General features: G+C 39.5%; 1 protein-coding gene across 1 annotated transcript in view; it reads right to left on the minus strand.

The window, feature by feature from the left end:
* Positions 1-2,142: 2,142 nt before the first annotated feature.
* Positions 2,143-23,717, minus strand: part of KIAA1244 (KIAA1244 ortholog) — a gene marked incomplete at its 5' end in the record, with an annotated part of 81,005 nt that continues 59,430 nt past the window's right edge. The window contains 14 exons of the mRNA XM_010289446.1: positions 2,143-2,334; positions 3,098-4,328; positions 7,883-8,013; positions 9,495-9,626; positions 10,252-10,354; positions 10,981-11,095; positions 11,662-11,838; positions 12,383-12,511; positions 15,132-15,276; positions 16,835-16,938; positions 19,149-19,271; positions 20,393-20,537; positions 20,918-21,097; positions 22,647-22,792. Coding sequence (XP_010287748.1) covers positions 2,143-2,334; positions 3,098-4,328; positions 7,883-8,013; positions 9,495-9,626; positions 10,252-10,354; positions 10,981-11,095; positions 11,662-11,838; positions 12,383-12,511; positions 15,132-15,276; positions 16,835-16,938; positions 19,149-19,271; positions 20,393-20,537; positions 20,918-21,097; positions 22,647-22,792 — 3,053 coding nt within the window. The remainder of the gene's footprint in view (positions 2,335-3,097; positions 4,329-7,882; positions 8,014-9,494; positions 9,627-10,251; positions 10,355-10,980; positions 11,096-11,661; positions 11,839-12,382; positions 12,512-15,131; positions 15,277-16,834; positions 16,939-19,148; positions 19,272-20,392; positions 20,538-20,917; positions 21,098-22,646; positions 22,793-23,717) is intronic.

Consider the following 23,717-nt stretch of genomic DNA (forward strand, 5'->3'; position numbering starts at 1 on the left):
AATGAAAAACAGCAGCTGGGTGTTACCCATACAGTTTATTATTCCAATTTCTGTTGTTGCCTAATTAATGTCCTGCTTTAAAAGCAGTTCTGTGTAGACGTGCCCAATAGAAACTTTAACAAAAATATAACTACCCTTTACCTAAAGGTGTATAAGAAAGCCATGGCAACAGAAATCAAACCATGCCACTTCTCTCCCATATTATAAGGGGCTAATCTCACCTGTCCCCAAGGAAGTATTAAAACTCCTAGGGGAAAATTGACAATTGATAAAATTGTTAAATTACTCATTTATAAAGTCAACATAGGTGATAAGAAAGTTGTTTTTAAGGAATTTTTATGTCCTTGAAACAATTCATCAAAGGCAAGTTTAGGAAAGAAAGGGAAACAGTGTGACAAATGCCACAGAAAGCTATGGGACAAATATTCCCTGCCCAAGTCTAGCAGGTGACAGATGGGAAGTGGGTAATGCAGGGAAGAGGCAGGAGGATAGTGGCAGACTCTTTGTAAACACATCGGCTTGGGTGATGGCTGTTCAGTGGAGCCTCTTGGCTCCCCCTGTTTTTCTAGGTTTAAGATGCAAAAAGCGGTTAGTTGTGCAAAATCCAGGCCTGATAGATGCCTTTTTGAAGATGCTTTGGAGCAGGGACTGAAGCTGTATATTTAGTTGGTGTGCACATTTTAAAAGCCTTGGGAGAACATCAATAATGGGTCACCCAAGATTAAAATCAACTTTTCAACAATGATTTCAAGCTCTAATCAACAAATTATGTGTAGTATGGGAGTATGAGATGAAATGTCCCAGGGGCTGTGACATCGCTTGTGACAGCAAGGTAACCCTTTGCTGTGTCTAGTGTGAACCACCTCACATATGTATTTGACAATACAGTAGTCAATTTTTCCCCTTCTCCTCCCCCTTAATAATATCAGCAAATTGTAGTAGTCCCTACAGGAGTGCTGCACAGAGGGGGATGTATCTCCATGAGGATCCATTCCCTTCTATTTACAGCAGCAGACCAGAAATGGGAGAGAAACAGGAAAGAGATACCTTCCTTTCAGACTATTTTCCATCTTGATTCAGCTCAATGTGGAGTGACAGGCTAAGTTTAACATAGGTGATAAGGGTGCTCCTGGCTACAGCAGCTCTGTAAGTGAACACATAAGTTTCCAGTAGAACCATAAGCTAACTCAGCTCAGCTGCAGTGTTGCTTAAACTGGAACACTTTGTCTACTCTGTTTAGTTGAATGCTGGATATTAGCACATGCTGGTATTTGCTCTGTGGTGTGTCTTCCCCCCAGCTTCACTGGAAACAGCAAAACAAACTTCCCTGTTGCCCTTAGGAGGAATTCGACGTGGAAAAATGACGAGCTGTAGGCATAGCTGACAAGGCAACCAGAGTAGTGGTGTAGAAAGGGCAGCTTGACAGTGCCATTTCACTTCAAGCAGTACTCCACAAGAGCAATGAAAGGATGAATAGTCTGTGCTTAGTTCACCAGTTTTAGATCTGGGATACTTTAATAGTCACTTATTAGCTACCCCAAACGTGACCAGACTTCAAAGGCTCTTCTCAGAGCAAAATAAATTTCCGCTTTCTCTAGTGAGGGAGGCAGATAGATAGTTACTACAATGATCTTTATTTGGCTTTCCTCTCTCATGCTAATTTCAGAAGGGAAAAAAGTTACCCTAAACAAGTATCACCTCTTTACTTGCCCTACGGCCCCACCTTTTTCCTGACTTCTATTTATTTATTTAAATAGGCTTACTGTCCCAGTTTGACATCTAGATGACAGTTATATTCACAGCTAATTGCAAGTGTGGAAGTTCAGCTGCAGTTTCATGTGGCTCCCACTGTTACAAATTTGAATTAAAATGAAGGCTACTGAAATGCATCATCCTTGAGGTACCAGCCTGATTTACTGGCAGTTTCAGGGGCCATTCCAGAGCCCCCCTGGACACACATGCTTTGCTTCCTTTGCTAGTGTGAGGGAGGGACACGCAGTCTCAAGTGGATAGAGGATATACATCGACAAGCTCATTGTTTCTCAATTTATCACCAATAAATAGGCAATTAATGAACCCCAAATACTTCTTTGCTGTATACCTTGAATGTCTTCTCCTTTTTGCAGCAGAACACAGGTAGGTTTAAATGATAATATCATAAACTCGGCCCACTCTTCCCAGCCATTCCCGTACTGCCTGGCGGACGCGTATGTCTGTCACGTGGCAAGTCAGCTGGCTGATGCAGGGGAACACTGCTGGCTGCAGGGCTGTGAAAGTTTGGTCTGGCAGGGCCTGAATCTGGTTGAGAACTGTCAGCACCATGTTGGTCCATGCCTACAAACAAATTGGATACAAAGAAAGACTCTGTAGAAGACCTTTCTAAATAGATGAGCCCATTGGTTGAGGCAGAAAATAAGACATCTGGTGGTTGCAGCCTCCTGAAGAGGATTGAGTACGCCAGCATATTCATTTAATGTTTACTGTGTTTTCCAAATTCACATTCAGTAGTGTAAGTCAAGTCATTGTTTGACTTTGTATTGCAGGTATCATGTTCACCCTTCATCACCTTTTATTTCATCCTACAGTGAACAAAGACTTTCAAGTTTGATGCTTTCACTGACTTGTTCACTTGGACATGCAAGCAGCGAAGTTTCTGTTTAGCAACAGAGCCCACTACTTCTGCTGTGGAGTTGTTAACAAAAAAACCTTCTTAAGTACAAAAGCATTGTGACAAGCAGCATGACATTTTCAAAAGCCTTAAGTGGGCTAGAGCCCTTAGCAGTAAGCAATGGGTTCATTGTAATTGTTAGTTCTTAGGACTAAGTGCAGCTTTGGCCCCAGTCACAGAAGCACTCTTGAAAGCTGTACTACTATATGCGTGCTAACACTTCCCTGAAGACTGATTTCCTTTTGATAGGACAGAATAAGGCTTTTTTCAGTGCCAGCTGCTGAAATACTCAGTCGTTATCATGATGAATTCTTTATGTAACTAAGACATTTAATGAAGAGATTATAATGATTATAATAAAAGCAATAGAAAAAATATTTATATTTTAATTATTGCTATTGTTACTAGCATTCTACAAGTATGTCCTACCTGTATCTGGGCCTCGGCATCCCTAACAGATATATTCAGGGAGCTGGCTGTGGATCCTGAGCGTGGTCTCTTCTCTTGTCTCAGGATCTCTGGACCAGCACTGAATGAATGCCTCATTTGACCTTGATCTATAAGATGTTGTGGCCGCTGGAGTATGGGTGAGTCTGGCCCTCTTGAACCCAGGAGCTCCCCTTTCTTTTCTACTTTGACCTCTTTGGTGAAGGATGTCATGGCCTGTTGCTGCTTTCTTTTCTTGTATTCTGTCATGAGCTTGGAGATAGTTTTGTCAGTGGCTATGGTGTAGATCTTGTTGCCAGCGCTCTCCCACCATTCTTTTTTCTTGGTTTGCTCTTTTTTCTCTGGTTTAGGACTTAGGGGTTGGGGTAGCAGCAACATTTCTCCACTCCTTACTCGGGGTGACAGGCTGTCTCCCAGTTGGTCCCTGATTTGACTCCGGTCATCTTCCGACGGTGTGTCCTTCCCAGATTGCCCTCCGGTCGAGGGGGTGGAGGTTTCTGAGTGAAAGGATGGTAAAATGAAGAAAGGGTCACCTTTGAACAGTGGAGGCTCCTCTACATTATTCTCTATGTCCAGATGCATCTGGATATAGTTGTTGCAGAGTTCCATACAGAGTTTATGAAGCCGCTTGATTAGCCATCCCCAGTCTGCATTGCTGACTGGCTGTACACTCAGAGATGGTATTCGAGCCCTCCACTGTCTCTTCTCCTTCCCTCGTGGGGGACTGACCTGGGCAGTTTCTTCAAAAATGTCTTCATCTTCTGAAGAACACTGCTGTGATGAGTCTGTGCTTCTCTCATCATCTTCAAAGAGGATCTTTTTCACTTGCTCTGCAGTGATGTTCTCCTGGTTTGTCAGGATTGCACAAACCAAAGCATGGAAGTAGATGTTGAAGCTCATTGCTGACTGGCGATACAAGTTGGCAGCTCCACTAATGCCAGACACTTTTTTCAGCAAACACTTCAAACCAGGTCTGGTGTCAAACTCTCTGGCTGTTCTATAGGAGTCTAGCAGTAAGTCAAAGATAACAGCCAGGTTTTGCATGGAGATGTACCTGAGAAAACCAGCCAACTTGTTTTCTGGTACTTGTATTGTCATTTTCTCTTCCAAGTTAGAAGGACCTTTCACAAATTCTTCCAGTAGGATGTCATATAAATTCTGGAGCAATACTTGGTGGGACAGCAAGCTCACTACTATTGTCCTGAAAGGAATACTTGGTAAACCAAGCATGGGAAGGAAAAAAAAAAAAAAAATAATGGTGCATTGTGCTTTTACTAGAAGTACAGGAATACTTCATATTTTAGAATCTAACATGAAAGATGCAAATGAAAGGCCAAATTTTTTCACAGCCTTCTTACAAAAAAGTTGAGGAAGATAAAGTTGTCTAGTTGCAGCTACTCTTTCAAATACTTTCCTAGAAAGGAAGATACTTACTTTGGTTAAGAAAAATAACTGTCCACAGCAAGCACACTAATGGCACTTGTGCAGACGTGTTATTAAAACAAAGCTCTATTATAATTTTTGTTCTTTTCTCCAGAGATGTCTTAACACTGAGGGATTAGATATTCTGTGTTTCACTTTCATCGCAGCTGCAAGTACTCTCACTGTTTCAGCCTGCTATAACTGAGGAATTTGTTAACACACAAGTTACGCAGCGCTTCTGCCATCAGTCCGTATTTTCCATTTTTGTTGCTGAACTTTGGCTAAGTTGAAATATCCGTAATATTCTTCCACAGGCATTTCAGCCAACTTTAACTTTGCCATGACAAATTGAGGCCAAAACTAGTTTACTACTCTGTTTCCATTTTCACTAATGCTGGGAGTACTTAAATAAAACACAAAGAGCCAACCAACCAATAAAAAACCCCATCTACAGAAACATCAGCGTGCAATGGAGCATGCAAAGCAGCTTACGTCTTGCTGAAGGCACATTTCACTGTTTGCTTTTAAGACTTCAGCTTAAACACTGAGAGCCCAGCATGGAAATACCTATTCCCAACCCTGTTTCTCACATACAATGCTGGGTGATTCTTAGCTGTGCTCCTGTTTGTTAGAGAGATGCTGTGAGTTGTTTTAGATCTCACTGATTTTTGATTTGCACAGGAATGGCAAATTCCTCCCACCAAAGTTTTCACATCATTCACCAGTAAATAAATAACATTGAGAGGCTAGGAAGAAAGGGTGGACAGGATTGTCCTTTGGTATCTCATGGATTTTAAATTATAAACTGTGAAACCTATCTTTGGTTTGTAATCTTTGCATAAGATTACAGTGATGTTTTAAATGGAGCTGATGTTCTGGGACACATACTTGTTTTGATTTAGGGAACTATGATGGGTTGCATTTTAATTAGCAACGCTATCAAGTGTGTAAGAGATTTCAGTTTGCTTGCAATACTGAAGTTTTAGGCCTAAGTGACAGTAAATCTTCATGTAACATGAGACGTTCAGTTGTAGACCTTGAATTTTTTTGTTGCAAAAATTATTCAATTTTCATTAAACAACTTTCAAAAGTGTTTTCAAAATACTAAAGCAAAAAGGTTTTTTTTTTGAGAAAACATATCAAAAGTCAGTTTTGAGAATGCAACATGTTAAAAAAAAAATCAGACAAAACTGTGCTTCTCAGGTTAATTTACCTATGCCAGCTTGCGTACCATGACACAGCTGCCGTGCTGATACATCAGTAAAATTTAGTAGTCTTATTATCTGACAGTGCTAAAATCTTGATGATTAATACATACACTGGAGCTCTTTATGGGGAAGTAGTTTTCTGCTGTAAAAATCATTAGGGGCTCTGACTCAGAAAACCTCTTAAGAGCATGTATAAAGGTAAATGAGTGCTTGCATTGATTTCAAGAGACTAATCCTGTTCCAAAAGCAAGATCAGACTGCGGGAGACCTGCTTTCCTTATAATAGCCAGAAAGGCAATTTACAAGGACAGTTTAAAGTACTGCTCAATTCCAAAAGAAAAGAAACTAGTACAGAACTATGGGTGAAAACACACAATGCCAAAGCTGGTTAAGGATAGTATTTTCTTATTCTGCCCAAGTTTCAAACTGAAATATATTATTACTTTTTAGGAAGAAGAAAAGCTCCCTTACCCCAGCTTCCTGTGAAACGATGCAGCATTAAGGAAACAAAAGCAAAAAGGGAAAAGAGAAACTCCATGAAGGTTAAAGTAAAATTTTTGAAAGGCCACAGTTACTAGCATGCAAGACTGGCATATTACTGCACTGCTGGAGCAAATAAAATGAAAAACAGTGGCACAGTCAACTTCTGAGCCCCGTTTGGTGAAAAATGAGCATTGCAGGGGTAGCATTCGCCTATCAGTATATAAACTTTTTGCAGTTGTTTAGACAAAGCACAGGGCAAGAGCAGTCAGGGTTTGTATTAATTGCAAGCTTTATTTACTTATCTGTTTAAAGACAAGCAAGACCCACACTAGCCTTACGAACACAGCCTGTTAGATTGCATGGCCTTATGTGCCATGAGAAGGGAGTACTCCAGTCTTTTGCTTTGCATCCATTATAACAAGAATAATGATCTGCAAACCATGGGATAAAGCAGATAGTTTCCCACCATGAAGGGAGGGTTTAGACTGTGATCTCAACCTTTCTTCATCACTGTGCAGGGCCCTGTTCTGTGAAGGTGAGGCAACAGAGCACCTGCTCTTGGGGGAAACTTCTGTACAGCTGTGTAAGAATAGAGACATTTTGCATGGTCTTTCTTCCTGTCCATCCAAAGGACGACCACCACGTTCTTGTTGCAAGCAATAGTTTAGTTTTGAATGAGAATGCCTGGAGTGGTACAGAAGCAGGCTTGGTATCTATTAAAAGACAATTTCGTGCCATGTATTACAATTGCCTTGTAATACAAACAATAATTACCTTGCAATACAAACACAAACCCTGAATGCAGAATTCTAATTCTTGGCCCTGTTGGTGTTACAGCAGTTGTTTAAACAACTGAGTGCAAGCAAAAAGAAATATTCTTTGACAGGATCAGATCAGTTGTGTCATGCAAATGCCTGAGTTTCTGAGGTGGTAACATATAGAAGGACTTCCAGTAAAATAAAGTGCCAAGCAAAACCAATGTTCCCTAGATAAGTATGTTGACAATTTCACAGCTTTGGATGTGGTCTCTTCAATTTACACTGATCCAGTTTATCCATTAACCTTTTCTACTTTCTTAATCCAGTAATCCTGAATTTAAAAGACCATTAGTAAAACAGACAATATTTCATTGGCAAGTTATCATTACAAACATAACAGTACTTCCAAAGCTTTCTTCAAACTGATATTTTTAACTCTACTTCTTAAAGAAAAGAATCTCAATATTGGAAAGATTTTCCTATGAGAATTCTTTTCCTAATTTAATCTGCATTTCCTCTACTTGAAGGCTTTGTGTGACCTTATGTATCCTTCAGGTATTTGTCACCTACCAATTTTTACTATCTATTAGAAGCGCTTTCCTTATTTAGCTTTCTAAGGGCCAAATATAGACCCTGACACAGGCTTGTCTATAACTGTAACAGCTCCTGCACGTGTCTGCTCACCAGTGTATGATATTTGGAGAGCAGATAATAGTAAACTATTGTCTCCTGTGTCTCAAAACCTAATTTTTATTTGATACATATATTTCCTTTTTTTGACGGGACCTATGGAGGGCGAGGCATGGTTTGCCAGGCTCTATTCACATCTCTGCCAGCCTGACAATATTTTTATCTTGCTTTTATTGACACAATATTTTCCTGAGAGGGTATTTTACCTTCTCTGGGTATGCCCGTTTGGTTTCTTATCTGGTGGCAGGTCAATGATGAGCACGCATGACTGGGCATGTTCAAACCCTTCCTTGTTGCTAGGGGTCTTTGGGGAGCACTGAGTCTCCAGCATGAAGACCTAGAAAACAAGTTACATAAAACAATCAGTTTAGCACTTGCACTGGGTCCTTGGCAGCCCTGAGAATAGGATTTCCTGCATTGTGAAAGATCTATTATGATGACTTATTTTACAGTGACTGAGAAAATGCAAGGTATACCCTGAGGCAGACCTTCCCTGGAGCATGCTGCTTTGGTGAAACAACCTCAGAGAGCCATGGGCTACCTCCAGACACACAGCAGAGTACAGGGCAAAAGACAGATATCATTTTCTTTGAACTTGTATAAGGCATAATACCAAACACTAAAACAAGCTTTCTGATGTCTGTATACTTCTATCAGCAAATATAATGTATAGTGGAGACAAGGGCCTGTTAGCATAGTTAGCCTGTTGTACCTAGAAAGGTTGGCTGTTGGAAGGATTATTTTCAGTCATGAAGAAACAACAGACACCTCACTTGTAATTCTTTGGGTGGGAAATGGGGAAACAACTCTCAGTTGCTGCAGCTTTGTTTTGTTACTTAGTAGTTGTGTCAAACCCACACTGAGAAGGACTCAGGGAGTGCCACTGATAGCTTCTACAAGAAAAGTAAAGTGCCACATTCCTGGCCTTCTTGAGTTCTGCATCTTTAAAACCTAATTTAAAACATTTTCTCTATTCAGACAAAGTCTGCCACTGCCACATTTTTTGTGATCACAAATCCTGGTCTGTGTGTCTCAGATTTTTCAAGCAGCATCAGGGTATGATTAATCAGGTCAGAAATTGACACCAAACATCTGTTGGCTCTCTTAATCCAGTTGCTTTCCCATGCTGAAACTGTCATGTAGTATTTACAGTTTTATGGTACCCTGCAGGTCATTAAGTCTGCTGTATTTCAAGGAACTTGTTTCATATAACCACTTTCATAAAATGAACAACCTCTGCTGTAGTCAAAAGGACGCTGGGAAGGTTGCTTCCAAGCTTGCTCTGCTGATTAGGAGTTAGGCTTTTAAATAATTTGTTAAATGTCAACATTATCCTCTAGGTCTCAGTAACAATTTTTCTTCTCTGCAATCTATACCCAGGTATTTATAGAGGAAAAAAATCTGCATTCCTCTTCAAACACTGCTTTGATAGGTTGAACAAATCTTGTTTTTCTAGTTTCACATCACAGTCTCTGTTGTAGTGCATTTTGAAATTATTATTATTTAACAGAGGAATTAAAAATATGTATGACATTCTAAATGAGAATTTATAGTGCCACTACTATTTCCTTTTCTCTATCAATCAGAAGCATTTCCACTGATGTATACTAGGGTTGCCTTTTAAAAGTTTTTTTTTCCTAGTTTTTATTACTTTTTCTCAATACTACTCTTAGACAAGTAAGTGTTAGTCTGGTAATGAGGAAGTCTTTGCCTGTAGGGTTTGTGAGGAAGGTGGTGGTAAAGATGTACTTTCATAAAGAAAAGAAAAGCCCCAAGTCTGAAAGGTTCTCTGACTTCCCCTGAAATATCAGTCAGTACCTGTTGTGCCATGGCTCTGATTCTCCAGTATTCAGCTTCAGCGCTTGGTGAGAGGGAGGGGGCTGCCACCTTCACTTCACAGGCATCTCCACTAAAGCTTTCAGAACCACTGTGGAAATAGCCCAACAGGTTCTACAGAGAGACACAACATCAGACTTTCACTGTGTGTTAAATGAAGTCAGTGACTGTAGCATTGTCCAGACTGTTCATGTCTAATACAAGATTCAGAGTGCTCTGTCCCATTACCATCAGTCACCTGCTATTTAGAATTTGATGTTTTTGATGCAGAGGCATTACAACTACTTAGGTAGTCTAGCCTGTGATGACTTAACAGGATTTTTTTATTACAAGAGAAAGTGAGTTGAAAAAATAATCTATGTGGAGCATGCAGCTACAGAATCAAGTAAGCAACTTTGTCTTCTAAGTTTTAGCCAATCCAGGGGAAGAAACAGATCAAAAGGCAAGTTTTTGCCTTTTAAACTCTTCTAATTGCATACAGGCAGGGCAATTTAAAATGTTTGGACTATCAGTGACTAGTGTTGTCTGCACGTTTAGAAAAACTGATTTCAATCTCCATTGTTGATCTAACACCTTTCATTGTGAGTGAATTGACAAAATACAAAAGCTACCACATAATCCTTATACTTTTTTTCTCGGCTCTGTATGCAAAATTTTTTCTGAAAAAGCAACTTGCCAAATGTTAGTGAGGCTATAACTAGTGTGATTACATTTGACTGTCAGGAAAAAGGCAGTTTACCTTTACTGGCTCCAGAGTGGCAGAGAATGCATCCTGCAAGGCACAACACGCAAGCCTCCACATCTCTTCAGTAAAAACAGGCCCTGCTGTCACCAACACATATCTGCAAGGACATAGGAAAATATTACCATGTTCAAGAAGGAACTAGACAACTCTTGTAATGAGAGAAGGTTGAAAACAGAACAAAAGGCCTACTCAGTAGCTAGTCAGTGATACCGAATCTCCTCAGTTGTTACCCAGACCCATTTTTGTGATTACACTGTAGTTTTGACTTCTTTTTTCCTCCCCTTTGCTTTTTCTCTTTAAGTAGTCATCTTGCCAGGACAAGAACCACATCTTGTGTAAGTATACAGTGCAGTGCTTATTTTGATTACGACTGTAATAACCTGAAGACTGTGAAAGGTATTAATTACCTTTAAAGACCTGTGAATTCCAACAGAAAGACCTTTGATTATTTTTCCTAAGGATTAATTATTGACTAACTGCATATAAGTAATGTACAGGTGCTTTTTATAGGAACGATACACGTAGCAATGGCTAAAATCACAGGTTCAGAAGCAGACAGAAAAAGGTTAGTAAGTCTAAAATTCATTATTCAGATAACAAGAGATAGATATATTGTAGACTTCTTTTGAGATGTTAGCCAACTTAATCAGTCCACAAGTTCTTCAACGATATAAAGACATCTTTTTTTTTTAATATGCTAACAGAGTGAATAGACTGCGTTACCTGATACAAGAGCAGCCAACTCTGGAAATAATTTCTGTTGGTTCTGCTACACAGGCTACCAGCAACTTGAAAAGATCTTTCAGCATAGTATTGATCATATTTTCATAACCAATATCTATAAGAAAAAAACAGAGACTGGTTTTAACATCATTGCCTCTTCATTATAATTAAACAGTCTTGCCACACTTACTGCTATTCAAAGACTTTGCAAAACTAAATCTTTTTATGCAGCTATCACCAGAGTTCAATTTTGAAACATGCATCACATCAAACACAGAAGAACAGTCCTTTTTATGTTAGCAATATAAAAAGCCTGGGCTCAAGTGGTACTGGAGAAATTCTGTTCGATCCTGTTTCTGAATATTCTAGGTCTTTATGATCAACTCTTAGTATCTTCTTTTGGAAAGTATAATATAGACTGTGATGATTTAATTTTGAAGATAGCCGTGCTCTGAGCGGAGGCTGGATTAAATAACTTCCCTAGGTCCCTTACAAGTTAATTTTTTCCATAATTCTCAACCCTATAAAGAAAGGAACCCCACCTCCCCAACAAACAGAAATTTTCAACCCTCTTCCTCTTATGCTTGAGTAACCAAAAAGCCATGAAACCATCTCCCCAAGAAGCTATTTAGTAACATGCCACCGATAGCTGTCAGTACATGTGACAGTGCAATGACATACCTGAGTGTATGAAATTTTGAATGTGCTCCACTACGAGTTCACAGGAGAGGCCAATGGCATGCTTGAAATTAGCAGATGCCACATCCCAGTAAGAATGGTCACCATGGCTGCGATGGAGCCAAAGAGACATCGTGGGAAGAAGAAGATGTACAACTGCATAAATGCCAAATCCTGGGCCTTGAAATAAACACAGTAATAGTTGTATATTTTTGCTTACAAAGCCTACATGCACAGTAAATTTGCTAAGTTTTTCCAAGCTTGAGGCCAGGGGCAGTGGTAAAGAAAGCAGGTTTTGAAACTTTTTTGTGGGATGAGAAGGGTAAGCAGTTTTGGATCTAATTGTGAGGTAGTATATGAACATTTAGCCAACCGTTTACTTGCTGTCTTCCCAGCAGGTCTACAGGACTATATGATTTTCTTTTTTCATTTCCCGGAGACCAGACAAACGTTTTCTGTGACTAGGACATCGATAGAATACTGCACCTCTTCATTTGTGCAATAAATGTAAGAGTATGTTCAACATACTCTTACAAGATGCCTTTGTCAACACAGAACAATGCACTAACTGGACCAACAGATCATGCTCTGAGAAAATCCCTTTCCTGAGAATGTCTCTGTGCAGCTCTAGCACGAGTAACACACTTCACAGAAATGGTTTAGGATTCTAAGAGGTTTGGGTCACAGCTCTACCAGCTCACATTTTATCAAGCCTGTTTATTACCAGGTGTCTTGGCAATGTCCCTCAGCAATTCGAAGAGCAGATCCAAAGTAGGAGGCTGGTGCTGGCGGGGACAGTTGGATATGGCAGTTGTTAATTCTTCCAGCAGAATAATCCAGACATTGATAAGGCCTACAAGTAAAGAAACAAACATTACAAGCCATGAGTGAGATACAGCATTGACCACAGGTGGAACTTGCCCTCAGAAAGTAATGGAGGCTAAGAAATTGATTAATGTAAAGATCATGGCTTCTTGCATGTTCACTGTTGCTGTGTAATGGTTGTGGGCAGTATCAGTTTTTGAAATGATAGTTTCATTTTCCTTCCCTTTTTATTAAGTTTGTGTTTTGTCCCATATTTCCTCCTCCATGTACATCTTGTTCTGGTCTCCTTTCTTAGTTTACTGTTCCCACTAGTCCAGTCTCTTTAACCTTGGGGTTTTGTAAAAATTTTGTAATGGGACATTTCATACATCTCATTACCATTGCAAATGCTGCCCAGAGTGGTTTTGTACCCATTTATGTTGCGCTTTTAGGTAAGGATCCCAAGGTGACTAACCATAATTTAACTGTCTCTACTTGGTACGCAGAATTGAACAGTAATAATGCCTCACATGTCATCTTTCTTTAGATGTTAAGAGGTCAGAGATAGAAGAGTATTATATGTGAATATGGCAGAGCTGCATAACTACCACAACAGCAGTTAGGATACAGGTAGTACTGTGAGTTCATACCTACATTAACAAACATGTATCCCTTAAAGATTATGGGTTACAAGTAGTTTTCAGTACCATTTTGAAGATGGTTAGGAATTGCTACCCTTTAATTTCTCACAGATCACTTAAGTACTTGCTAGTTCCTCATTATATTATGAATGAATAGAAGGATCTTGCATATTACACTCACAATGCTCCTGCAATATATAGTGTTATTCTTGAGTTAAGTCTCCTTAAAAGGCTATGGGTTTATTAGGCTAAAATGGATTTTACTTTGGTTCACTAATAAACCCTTCTCTGCCACTGGTAGCCATACTGATGTAGTCTGTGTCTGCATGATGCTTGCTGTCTAATTATGTTCCAAAAGCAATAAAAAAGTCTGCAAGGGAAATTTGTGTAAGATGCACTGAGTTTTCTGACTGCAAGAGTCTTCCTGAGAATCAAGGAAAACATAGTGCTATCATTACTTAATAACTGGGCTGATCATTATTTATTCACACCACTTCCACAGGGCAGTATGTATGGTGACATTGTTCGGAGTCATATAGACTTTAATGATGTTTCTAGATAAGGAAACAGCACAAATCACTCAGCACGAAACCTGGGTAGCTTCAAATCTGGAAGATCTGAGTATCTTTTAGAAACACCCTCTTGAAGAGTTTGGCATGGAATGAAATACGCTATGAAAATACACTGCACCACCATACACCAAAGTAAGCTAACGCATTTTGCCCCATCTTGGTACTGACTTTCAGCACTGCCCTCTGTCTTTGTAAAGTCAGTTTGCCTAGCAATGTTCTAATACCGTTACCAGCTAAACAGAAGTCGGGTGAAAGTTTCAGCGCTGACAAGAACCAGATCAGAAGGTTTCTTTGCTGCAGGGTAGCATTTCTGTTCACAGCAAGCAAGACATTGATAGGTAGAGCCACTTCAGAACAGTAGGCAAGTGGTGCTCACCTGAGATGGGGAGACCCTACATCAAGTCCCAAGCCTGACTCAAAGCAGAGGCTTCCATGACTGGGGTCTCACATCCCAGGTTAACATCTTAAAATTTCCAGTGAGAAAAAAACACAAACCAAATATAGAAAGAAGAAAGTAAAAGTTTAAAAAAAAAAAAACACCTCAAAACCTAGGACATGTGGTTTGCTTTCTTGAGAGAGCAGCTTTTCTCTCCTTTATCCAGGGTAGCAGTGGAACAGGACAATCCATGTGGTAGAAGAGCCTAGCTGTAAGTAGGTACCAAGAGTCATTCTGGTGAGGCATGTGAATGAGTTGCATTGGAGTCAGCCTGCTTTCTGCCTGGTTGGAGCTGGCTCTTCACAGAGGCATCCAGGTCAGAACAGCTCAGTAGTTCAGATACTCAAAAGCGACGGTACTGCTTTCAAAGGGCCATCATGAGCCCAGAAGCAGTAAGTCCATTCCTCTACTGCTTGGCTCCACACAGATCCAGTTCATCAAACACCTGATTAATCCACAACCTGTATAAGCCACACAAATAATCGGAAGATAAATGCAGCTTCTTTTTCTGGAGGTCATGGTGCGTTTTACGGACTTCAGAAATACACCGTTCAGTCGAACAGACCACAAGACATCAGTTTGGAAACGTATTTAAAAAAGTATTCTTTATCTTTCTAAACTCTTAACTCAACAGTAGTATTTTTTCTGTTAAAGGCAGGCCTACCAATACTAACCTTAAAAGGTTTTCACTCCTTTACTTCAGCTGTGGTCTAGAAAGTAATTTTCTGTTAGCTCTTAGAAACATGTACTGGTCATATAATGAATATGAGGACAATTAAAATAGTATTATCTTGTCCCAAGAGAGGGGTTGTATTTTTTTCATATGTGAGCTGTATCTTTTAACATAAAGAAAGTGACATGACCTGAACTTCCAGGCTCTGTGTGCACACATGTGTGTGTAGACAACAAGGACACAATAAACTATGAAGTTTTTCCCCTCCTCCTTGCTTTCAGCAGTTGGCATTTACAGTGACATGTGGAAGAAGCAATTGATTAATTGACTGCTTTCGATGCACTTACCAGTGTCGTCATCGAAGTCAGAAAGGATGCACTCAATACCATCCTCACTGCTGGCTGACTGTTCCTGCACTCTTCGGGGCAAGTTGACCAGCCGGCCGCTGAGGAAGATGGGTTTCAAGGGCATTTTATAGATTTTGGCTAACAACTGGGGGAGGGGGAGAGAGAAAGAAAAAGAGAAGGAAAAGATAAATATATATGGGAATGTTTGTAAAAGCCATCACATACAACACAGAATATAAAATAAAATAAAAACTATGAAAGCAGCATAATGACAGCATCTGTTCCGTTCACCAGCAATAGTGTAAATGAAAAACACAACTAGAGGCCAGAAGTATTCTGTAAATTGACAAAGTAGAGGGGAGAAAAAGAGAGAGAAAAGCAATTTAAAGAACACATTTTTTGGAAGAGACTGTGCTCCCTCCTCATTGGTGAAAGACAAATGTTACTACTTACTAATTGCACCTCTGGCCTAAGAAGCTCCATTAGCTGTACACAGAATACTTTGGAGCTCTGAAGGGCTAAGTAAATACTGATAAAAAAAACCTTGTACATATCTACTTCAGAGCTTCATTGCCTGAGCTGTCCATTACACAACAAATACAAACTTTGGAGAATTGTGCTATAGCTGGCATGCTACCAGTATTTTACCAAACCTTTCTAAAGTAAACCATGTATTTGCAAGATAGAGATGGGATTTCTTTTTAGTCATTCCTGTTCTTCTTCTATTGGCAAGTTAAAGGGTATAACAAGATAAAAATGGCTGCTTCTTTTAAAGAGGAGAAAGTATTTCTGCCTCACAGTGGGCTGGGGTTTGTAAGGATGAGGAAGAGTGATGTGATGCACATAGTGGATAGACAGAACATGTATTAGGTATACACACAGATATTCACTAATTTTTTTGAGGCAAACGAGATAGAAAGTACAGTTTGATAATGTCTGCTGTTTATTACTCTGAGCTGCCTTACTCTTTCCTTCTCACCTCAGTCTGTGTACTGAATCCACCCATTATCTCTCAATTTAGACATTAAGTCCTTTCAGCTATGGTAATATCCTTTGTTGTGCATTTGTATTGTACCCAGAAAAAAACATGGCCTGGGTCCAACAAAAAGACCTGCAGGTACTACAGAAATACAAACAACATTGTAAAATTGGACAAAATCCATCCTAATAACCCTGGGTAATAATCTGTGCCGTGTGCAAGGAGATTACAGGAAAGATGCCAGCATTCTAATTGTTAGAGATTTGCCCTGAGCTTCAGATACGCTTTCATGGTAGAGATAAGATGCTGCTGCGTTTTAGAGGGCGTAACCTGTTGCTCTTCTTAAGATCTGAGAATTCGCAGGGGGTTTGGTTTGTGTTTTGTTTTTTCTCTCCTCCATTCCCAACACTGTTTACATTAACTGTTTAAATAAGAATGAATGTAGCTATGAATATGTTATTACTAGGTTTTGAACATTCACATTTTCCCACATGCTCCTTGGGTCTGAGTTTTCATCTCCTCAATTTTCCCACCGTTAGCTGGCCTAGAAAGTATGAGATTCCTTCAGATCGCCACTCTCCATCTGGCAGTGCAGATTATTACCATCAGGATTACCACAGATTCTGTTGTGTTCATGCAAACCATTTAACCATTGATGCAAAGCTTGGAGGTTAGAACCATTTCCTAGTCCAGGTTAGTACCTGTATAAGATTATACATAATACCTGAGAACATCTCCTGAGGTAATCAAGCGCGGGAAGGCACAAGTCTGTAGATGCAGATCCTGATCCTGGCACACAGTCACCCATCTCCTTACAATCTATTTCCCCTGGGGATAGGAAAGGCAGCATTGGGAACGACAGGAGAAACAAACACAGCATTAATTTTCCTTTTTCATTCAGTTGTACCCTAATGTCTGAATAGAATCCAGAAAACATCCTTTGTTTGATCTTACTAGATGACAACCAGATGATTCTTATACAAACAATACAGTAATATTGGTCACAGTGTATACACAGACTTTTGTATGAATAAATGCTTTAATAAATACAAGCCTATTTAATAACTCTTTAGTAGAGCCTTTGGAAGTTCTTACAATCATACCATATAGTCACCTGTCATATTGACTCCACTCCACTTTTTTCCATGAGTGTATAAATTTCTTCCTCCTATTCACCCTTTGCTCAATTAATATACTTTTTTTTTTCCTGTTCATTGCACCCCACTGCCCTGGAACATTCTTCTACCACAAGTTCTTCCTTTTAGTTTATTAACTCCTTAAATACACAATTTTGTATTTTGTGCTACAATATTTCCTTTGGCTGTTTAATTCAGGTGTTAAGGTCTCACAGTTTCAACTATATGATACCCTCATGCTCTAGTGTCTCAATTCACGGGTATTACTAACTCTGTGGCATCAGCAGACTCCTACTTTTAGTTCCGCTTCAGCAAGTGCATTAAATAAGCAGATCAGCTCCAGGGCGTCCTGTTGCAGAGCTCCTCCCTCAGTAACTCCATTCACTCCAGCATTTTCCCTGTCCGCACGGTCTGTTTTCCTACCCTCTCAGCCAATGTTCTGCCCACCCTAGAATACTTGGCTCATAACTATTTTTCCAGTTTTGCCAAATACTTCCCATTCAGTGCCAAATCTGAAGCTTTACTAAAGGCTTATATACATTAACATTTTATTGCCTTAAAAGCTACTCCTTTCATAAAAAACACAAGATAAATATGAAATCCTTTTTATTAAATCTTCCTTTAGTCTCCTTTCACTATATTTATTTGCTTTTTCTATGCCCTTAACTATTCCCTTCATAATGTATTTTAAAGTCTTGCCTGCTATTGAGATCAGCCAAGTCAGCCAGTGAAATGTGAAACCTTTAGTTCTATGTTAAAATGCACATAAATGGTAGTATATTTGCTATTGGTCAGTACTAAGGTGTCCCATAGTCCTACTACCTTTAAGACAAAAAGGGATCTTGCTTTTTGACATGCAGCCATAAAGGGGACAAACATCTCATGAAAGAAGGAAACCTAAAGAAATAGAAGGCAGGTTTCTAAGTTCTCCAGAAGGAACATCAGTTCCCTCTGCTGGTACTGCAGATGCATCACAAGCTGAATTCTGCCCTCGTTGAAATCTGTGGTGAAATGGCTTAATAAGACGAGATTAACATTAAAAGACTAGATCTGCTGCAGTTAGGCACTTAATTTAAATCAAAGGGATTTGCTTACAGACCTCGATACCTTTCTGAACTAATATACATCTATTAAAAAAGCCCCATTTTGCCACTTACTAAAAATCTTGCACTTTACATAAGAAAAAAAGAATCATTGCCACAGTTCAATGAAAAGTATCAAATTCTAATGATCAAGGCAAGCCAGGGAACACAAACATGGGGGCAGAATGACCCAACACCATTTGCCTTTGTTCTGAAGTTTGCTGAAGTACCACAATTACTCTGCAGGGTCACCTTGACTTGACACGCCTGGTCTCCACTGCCTTCAGTAACACAATGAAAAAACTAATCATGGGGACAGAGTTGTTAGTTACAATGCTCATGATCTCACTGAAGGTTCAGCCAGTTTTCAGCACTGCATATGCCAAACTGCTGCTGCTGAGGTGGGCAAGGGTAGAAAGCAGCCTTGTGGTTTTGACCACTGAATGTAAAACATACCCTGTTCTGTTGCAGACAATGCATGGTGTCACTGCACAACGCCACACTATTTCTGCAATATTCTGTTGGTTGGTTGTTTTTTTTTTTTATTTAAATGAATATAAGCAAGTCCTGATGCAAATTAAGATCAAATGAAGCAGACATTTAGTTGTGAGATGCATCTTTGCTGCTATAACAACTTGAAAAATTTCTAGCATTAAGATGTTTCTGAAATAATCCATTGGTCTTGATTTTATTTATTTTATTTCTTCACTGCCTCTCTCTTCCCTACCGCGTTATGTATTACGTAACTGAATTCTCTTCCGCACAATCAACTCTGACATATCATGACTTAATAGGATAAAAGGAAAATAAAAATATTTACCCAGTCCTTTGACAAACTTCATAAGGCACATAATATAACTGGTGGCAGCATTGGCAAAGACCTGGATGCTGTCTGTGTTTAGAAATGCTTCAAAGACATCAAACACCGGAGCCTGGCGTTTCCCTGTCAAAATAACAAGATAAGCACTCTTCCCCATCCCCCATAAAGGTGGTTTTCCAACAGTTTTTCAACAATTTAACTGAATCCGTAGAATCTCTTCTATTCTGTGCAGTAACAGAAATTATCTTAGAAGCAAAACATTCTCTTGCTCCTGAGGCAACTCGTGTAGCCCTTCATAGGAAGTAACACAGACTCCCTCCTTTGCCTTATCTATGAAAAATATCAGCTTTTGCCTGCCGAAATGGTAAGAGCAGGTTTGAGCTCTTGAACTCAGCTCAGTAGCTAACGCTTCTGTTTGGTGGTTTCTGGTTTAGTTCTTGATAATTGTCAAGATGACAGCAGTCATGCGGAAAACCATTCAGACTACAGAGTAACAAAATTGCCTTGCTTTTCCTAAATAGATCATCAGTCTTCAAAAGCTTGCCTTTTGCCATTGATCATAACAGATCTGCAAGACAAAATTTAGGAGGAAACCCCTTACACATGATTTGTAACATTTCAAAAAACCTTCTAATGGGGCAAAAGGACAGATTCAAGTGATTGTCCTGTATTACCCCATTTCCATACAAGCAAACTTTGGGAGGGATGCAGAATCATTCCTACAGCAAACATGATTTGTAATAGTGATAGCAATTTGAAGCATTGTGATTAAGTGCCTGGACAAGCACTCGCCTAGATTATCACACCAGCTTACCCTGATGCATAAGAGCAATAGGTTTCACGTAATAAAAAAAAAAAAAAAAACAACAGTCAACATGAGTCGTGGTGGTTGTATGCAGTATGCTTTCCTTCCTCTAGCAGGACAGTGACAAGGGCCCAGCCAAGCTCAGTACTCTTGCACTATTGTTTTGCTCAAAACATTCAAGTAAGTTTGAAGCATTTCTGTCTCATTCTACTCATCTACCAGACTCTAGAGGATAAAAAGTCAAAACAGTACCTCTGCTTTCCCTCCCACCCCAACTAATAAACTAGATATTTCAGTACAGTCATAGAGTATTGCAGTGCCACTGCTATGTGCCACTGTTCAGGTAGAGCATTTAATATTGAGTTAGTTATTGCATCCCCAAGGAATAAGACAGGGAAACAAAAGCATATATGAAACAGCCAGTGCAGTAAGTTCTTACCCATAGAGTATTCTCCTACAAGGTACTCTTTAACCTCTGACTTGCTGCTGCTGTGAACTGTTTCCAGGGCACTGAACAGCGGTCTCCATCCTGACTGGATCTGGGTAGAACACATTTCCACCAACTCTCCTATAGAGGTGACCACCTGCATACAGCGTAGGAGAGGTTAAAATAATAAAACAAAAAAACATAACTGATACATAGATGGACCTTCAGAAGGAATGAGGATGGCTTTAAACACATTCCTAGATTTCACTATGTCACTCCAGACTAATTTATTATGGGTTTTTTTAGATAATAGTAAAGTTTATTTAATTGCTTTAAAGCTAGGTGTACTGTCTTTGTGCTCTACCACAATGCTGGCTTAAGTAGGCAGAGCCCTCCTGATTCCTTGAAGATGATTAAGGGGCACCATTTGAAGGGAATCTGGGAAACACCCTCAAGTGGACCAAGTGCACACTTGAGACCATCCTTCTTATGGGCATGGTAGGCCAGATACAGATACCCTGATCCGGAATGACTTGCCTGGTCTTGGACATCCTCATCACACAGCTCTAGCTGCATGATACGCTCAAAGGGGCGGAAAAGCGCCTCATTAAAATGAAAATGAGAAGGCTCATTCCAGTCAGTCAGCACTTCAGTAAGGATGTCATGGATGAAGGAGACAGCCTTCCGAGACACATGTCTCTCCTTATGACAGGCAGCCTGCAGGGAAAGGAGAAGTATTAAAGTTTGTCCAAGCAAAAAATTTGCTTTTAGTGAGACAATTTTAAGGGAGGTAAGCACTTCATGTTGCTGAACCCTAAAAATGGCTTCACCACTAATGTGACTAGGGACCCCACTGCAATGAAAATGGGGGAGTACTGCCATGGAAACAGATGACAGACTCTGAGCTGCTTGAAGTCCCACAGATGCGTGAAGGTTTGCTGACAATTCAAAAAGCACAGAGTTAAAAATAAATTAATTAAATAATAAAACCTACAGAACAGAACTCGTGTGAAATGTCTTCTGTTTCTACCGCATGACCATTTTCCCCTTCAAAAAAGTTTCTGCATATATTCACCATACCTATCTATGTATGACCAAATATCACTCTTTATTTGACTATTTATGGAACTTAAAAGTCATGAGAACTTTCTCACTTTGGAAGAGATATTAAAAAATTAAGCACCAGTGAATCTGGATATGAAGTTACTGTTTTGAGCAACTATGCCTGTTATGCTGAATTCTCTCCTTTCCCTGATGTTGGTCCTTCTCAGTAATGCTCTCAACTGCACTGAAGTTAACCAAAACCACTTACTAAACCTGCATTCTAAAAACATGGAAGGTACTTGAGTTTAAACTGGCTTGGGATCTTAAAAGGCTTAAAAGTGTTCAAAACATGAAAAGTATTTAAAGCTGTCTCAGACTGGCATCCAAAGGCAAGCAAGACACTAGTTTTCAAGATAAAGGGCTGTCAAAACATACAACAGAAGTATTCTCTGCTATTTCTACTTCACTTAGAGGTATTCCGCTGAGACTCTCCCATGTCTGAACTCTGCTGTAAGACAGTCCACACATTTTCTTGAGTCAATGAAGTGAAGCGCTGTGGCAATTTACTGAACAGCTCATCTTAAAACTCTGCAGAAGCATGCTCCCAATTAGACCTGGGCACATAACACCACATACCTCACCAACAGAAAGGAAGGAACTACTGCATGTTTATTCATGTCAATGATACAAATCAAAAAGCTCTGAGAAATCAAGACACCAGCATTTCACCATATAAGACTGAAGTTTGGTTGAGGAAAGGTCATTTGTTATGATTTTCATCCATTATGTGGCTGCTACTGGCATGCCACTGACCAGCATTCACAAGTAAGGAGAAGGAAAGGGAAGAATGTCACCATCTTCCCAGAAAAGAAAGCCTGCATCCCTTTATGGGAAGACTTGCAAGGATGCAGTCCTAGATGGAGGAGTTACTTGTAATCTCTTAGGGTGGTTTCAGTTTTTTCACCACAGGCACACAGGAAGTATCATATTGCAAAAATCCAACACACTGTCCCTGGACCTGCCCATTTCAGTTATTTAATAAAAGAGCACATTCAGTGGCAGTATCACAATATATGACATGGTATATATAATACTCCAACAGGAATGTAACCAGATTTGGCAATGTTGAGGGTCAACAATACATTTTAAGAGCTATCAAGCCATCACCTTTTTCAGCTTTGCCATCTCTTGCACACATTCCCATTTTCTCTCCCACTCCTACCTCTACAAGGTGAGGTGCCACCAGGCTCCAGCAACGCATGAGGTGGAGCAACGGGCGAGATTTACTCCTTACAATTCTGAGCATGACATCACCAAGTCGGAACAAGTGAAGTGCACTTCTCCTGTCCTGTGTAGATTTTACTTCACCTATAAGAAAGTATAAGAAAATATAAGGAAGCTAAGCAACAGCAGCTCCTCCGTTTCTAGATGTCTAAATTGGAATTTAAATCATGTTAGACATTATTAGTATTAAGTTGGGGAGGTGGAAAAGGAGGGTGGTGGAGGTAAGAAGAAAAAAAAAGAAAAAAAAAAATCAGTGTAAAACATAGCCTATGCCTGTGTAGGTAAAAGAACAGGAGATGGACCCAAGTTTTAGGACCAACTTATTAAACACACTTTATTTTGATTTAAGTAATCAATTTTTTTTTTGAGACATTTTAAAGACAAAGGCTTGGAGAAGTAGGTCATAAATATTAAGCAAACAGTTAAATAATTCATGTAAAGACGCAAAATAGTACTTGCAGAAACCTTTGGTGACATCTATAGGAAAGAAAATAAACTGAAAATTATTTAGTTTTGGTTTGTCCTCTTCTATTTCTTATCAAGCAAAGGATGTGAAGTAAAGAATGTGAGAAAATGCTTTTCTGTTCCCCAGCCAGTAATACTACTTATTTCCTCTTGAAAGGGATTAATCTTCTATGGCTCTTACATTTGGAAAGACACTTCATTCTCTCATTTAAATTACACTGGTGCTTTTATCTTTAACGAAAGACGTAATCGGGGGCATACCACTTTTAATATTAAAAAAAAGGCAATTGCTCTATACTAAGTTTAATTTCATTATTACTAACTACTGCTGATTGACTACTAAATACAGGATAAGAGGGTCACCATGTATTAAAAATAAAGTGATGAATGTTGAGGCCTGGAGACAAGCAAGAGCAAAAACTGAACAACTTTAAATGTCACATTGAGAAAATGACAAGTGGCACTTCAGGGAGAGGGGAAACAGATTAAATTTGTGACATATGCGAGATAAAATCCACGTCTGCCACAGGACAGAACAAAGCCC

This window comes from Phaethon lepturus, unplaced genomic scaffold (assembly GCF_000687285.1).
Source record: "Phaethon lepturus isolate BGI_N335 unplaced genomic scaffold, ASM68728v1 scaffold7476, whole genome shotgun sequence".
Classification (NCBI taxonomy): Eukaryota; Metazoa; Chordata; class Aves; order Phaethontiformes; family Phaethontidae; genus Phaethon; species Phaethon lepturus.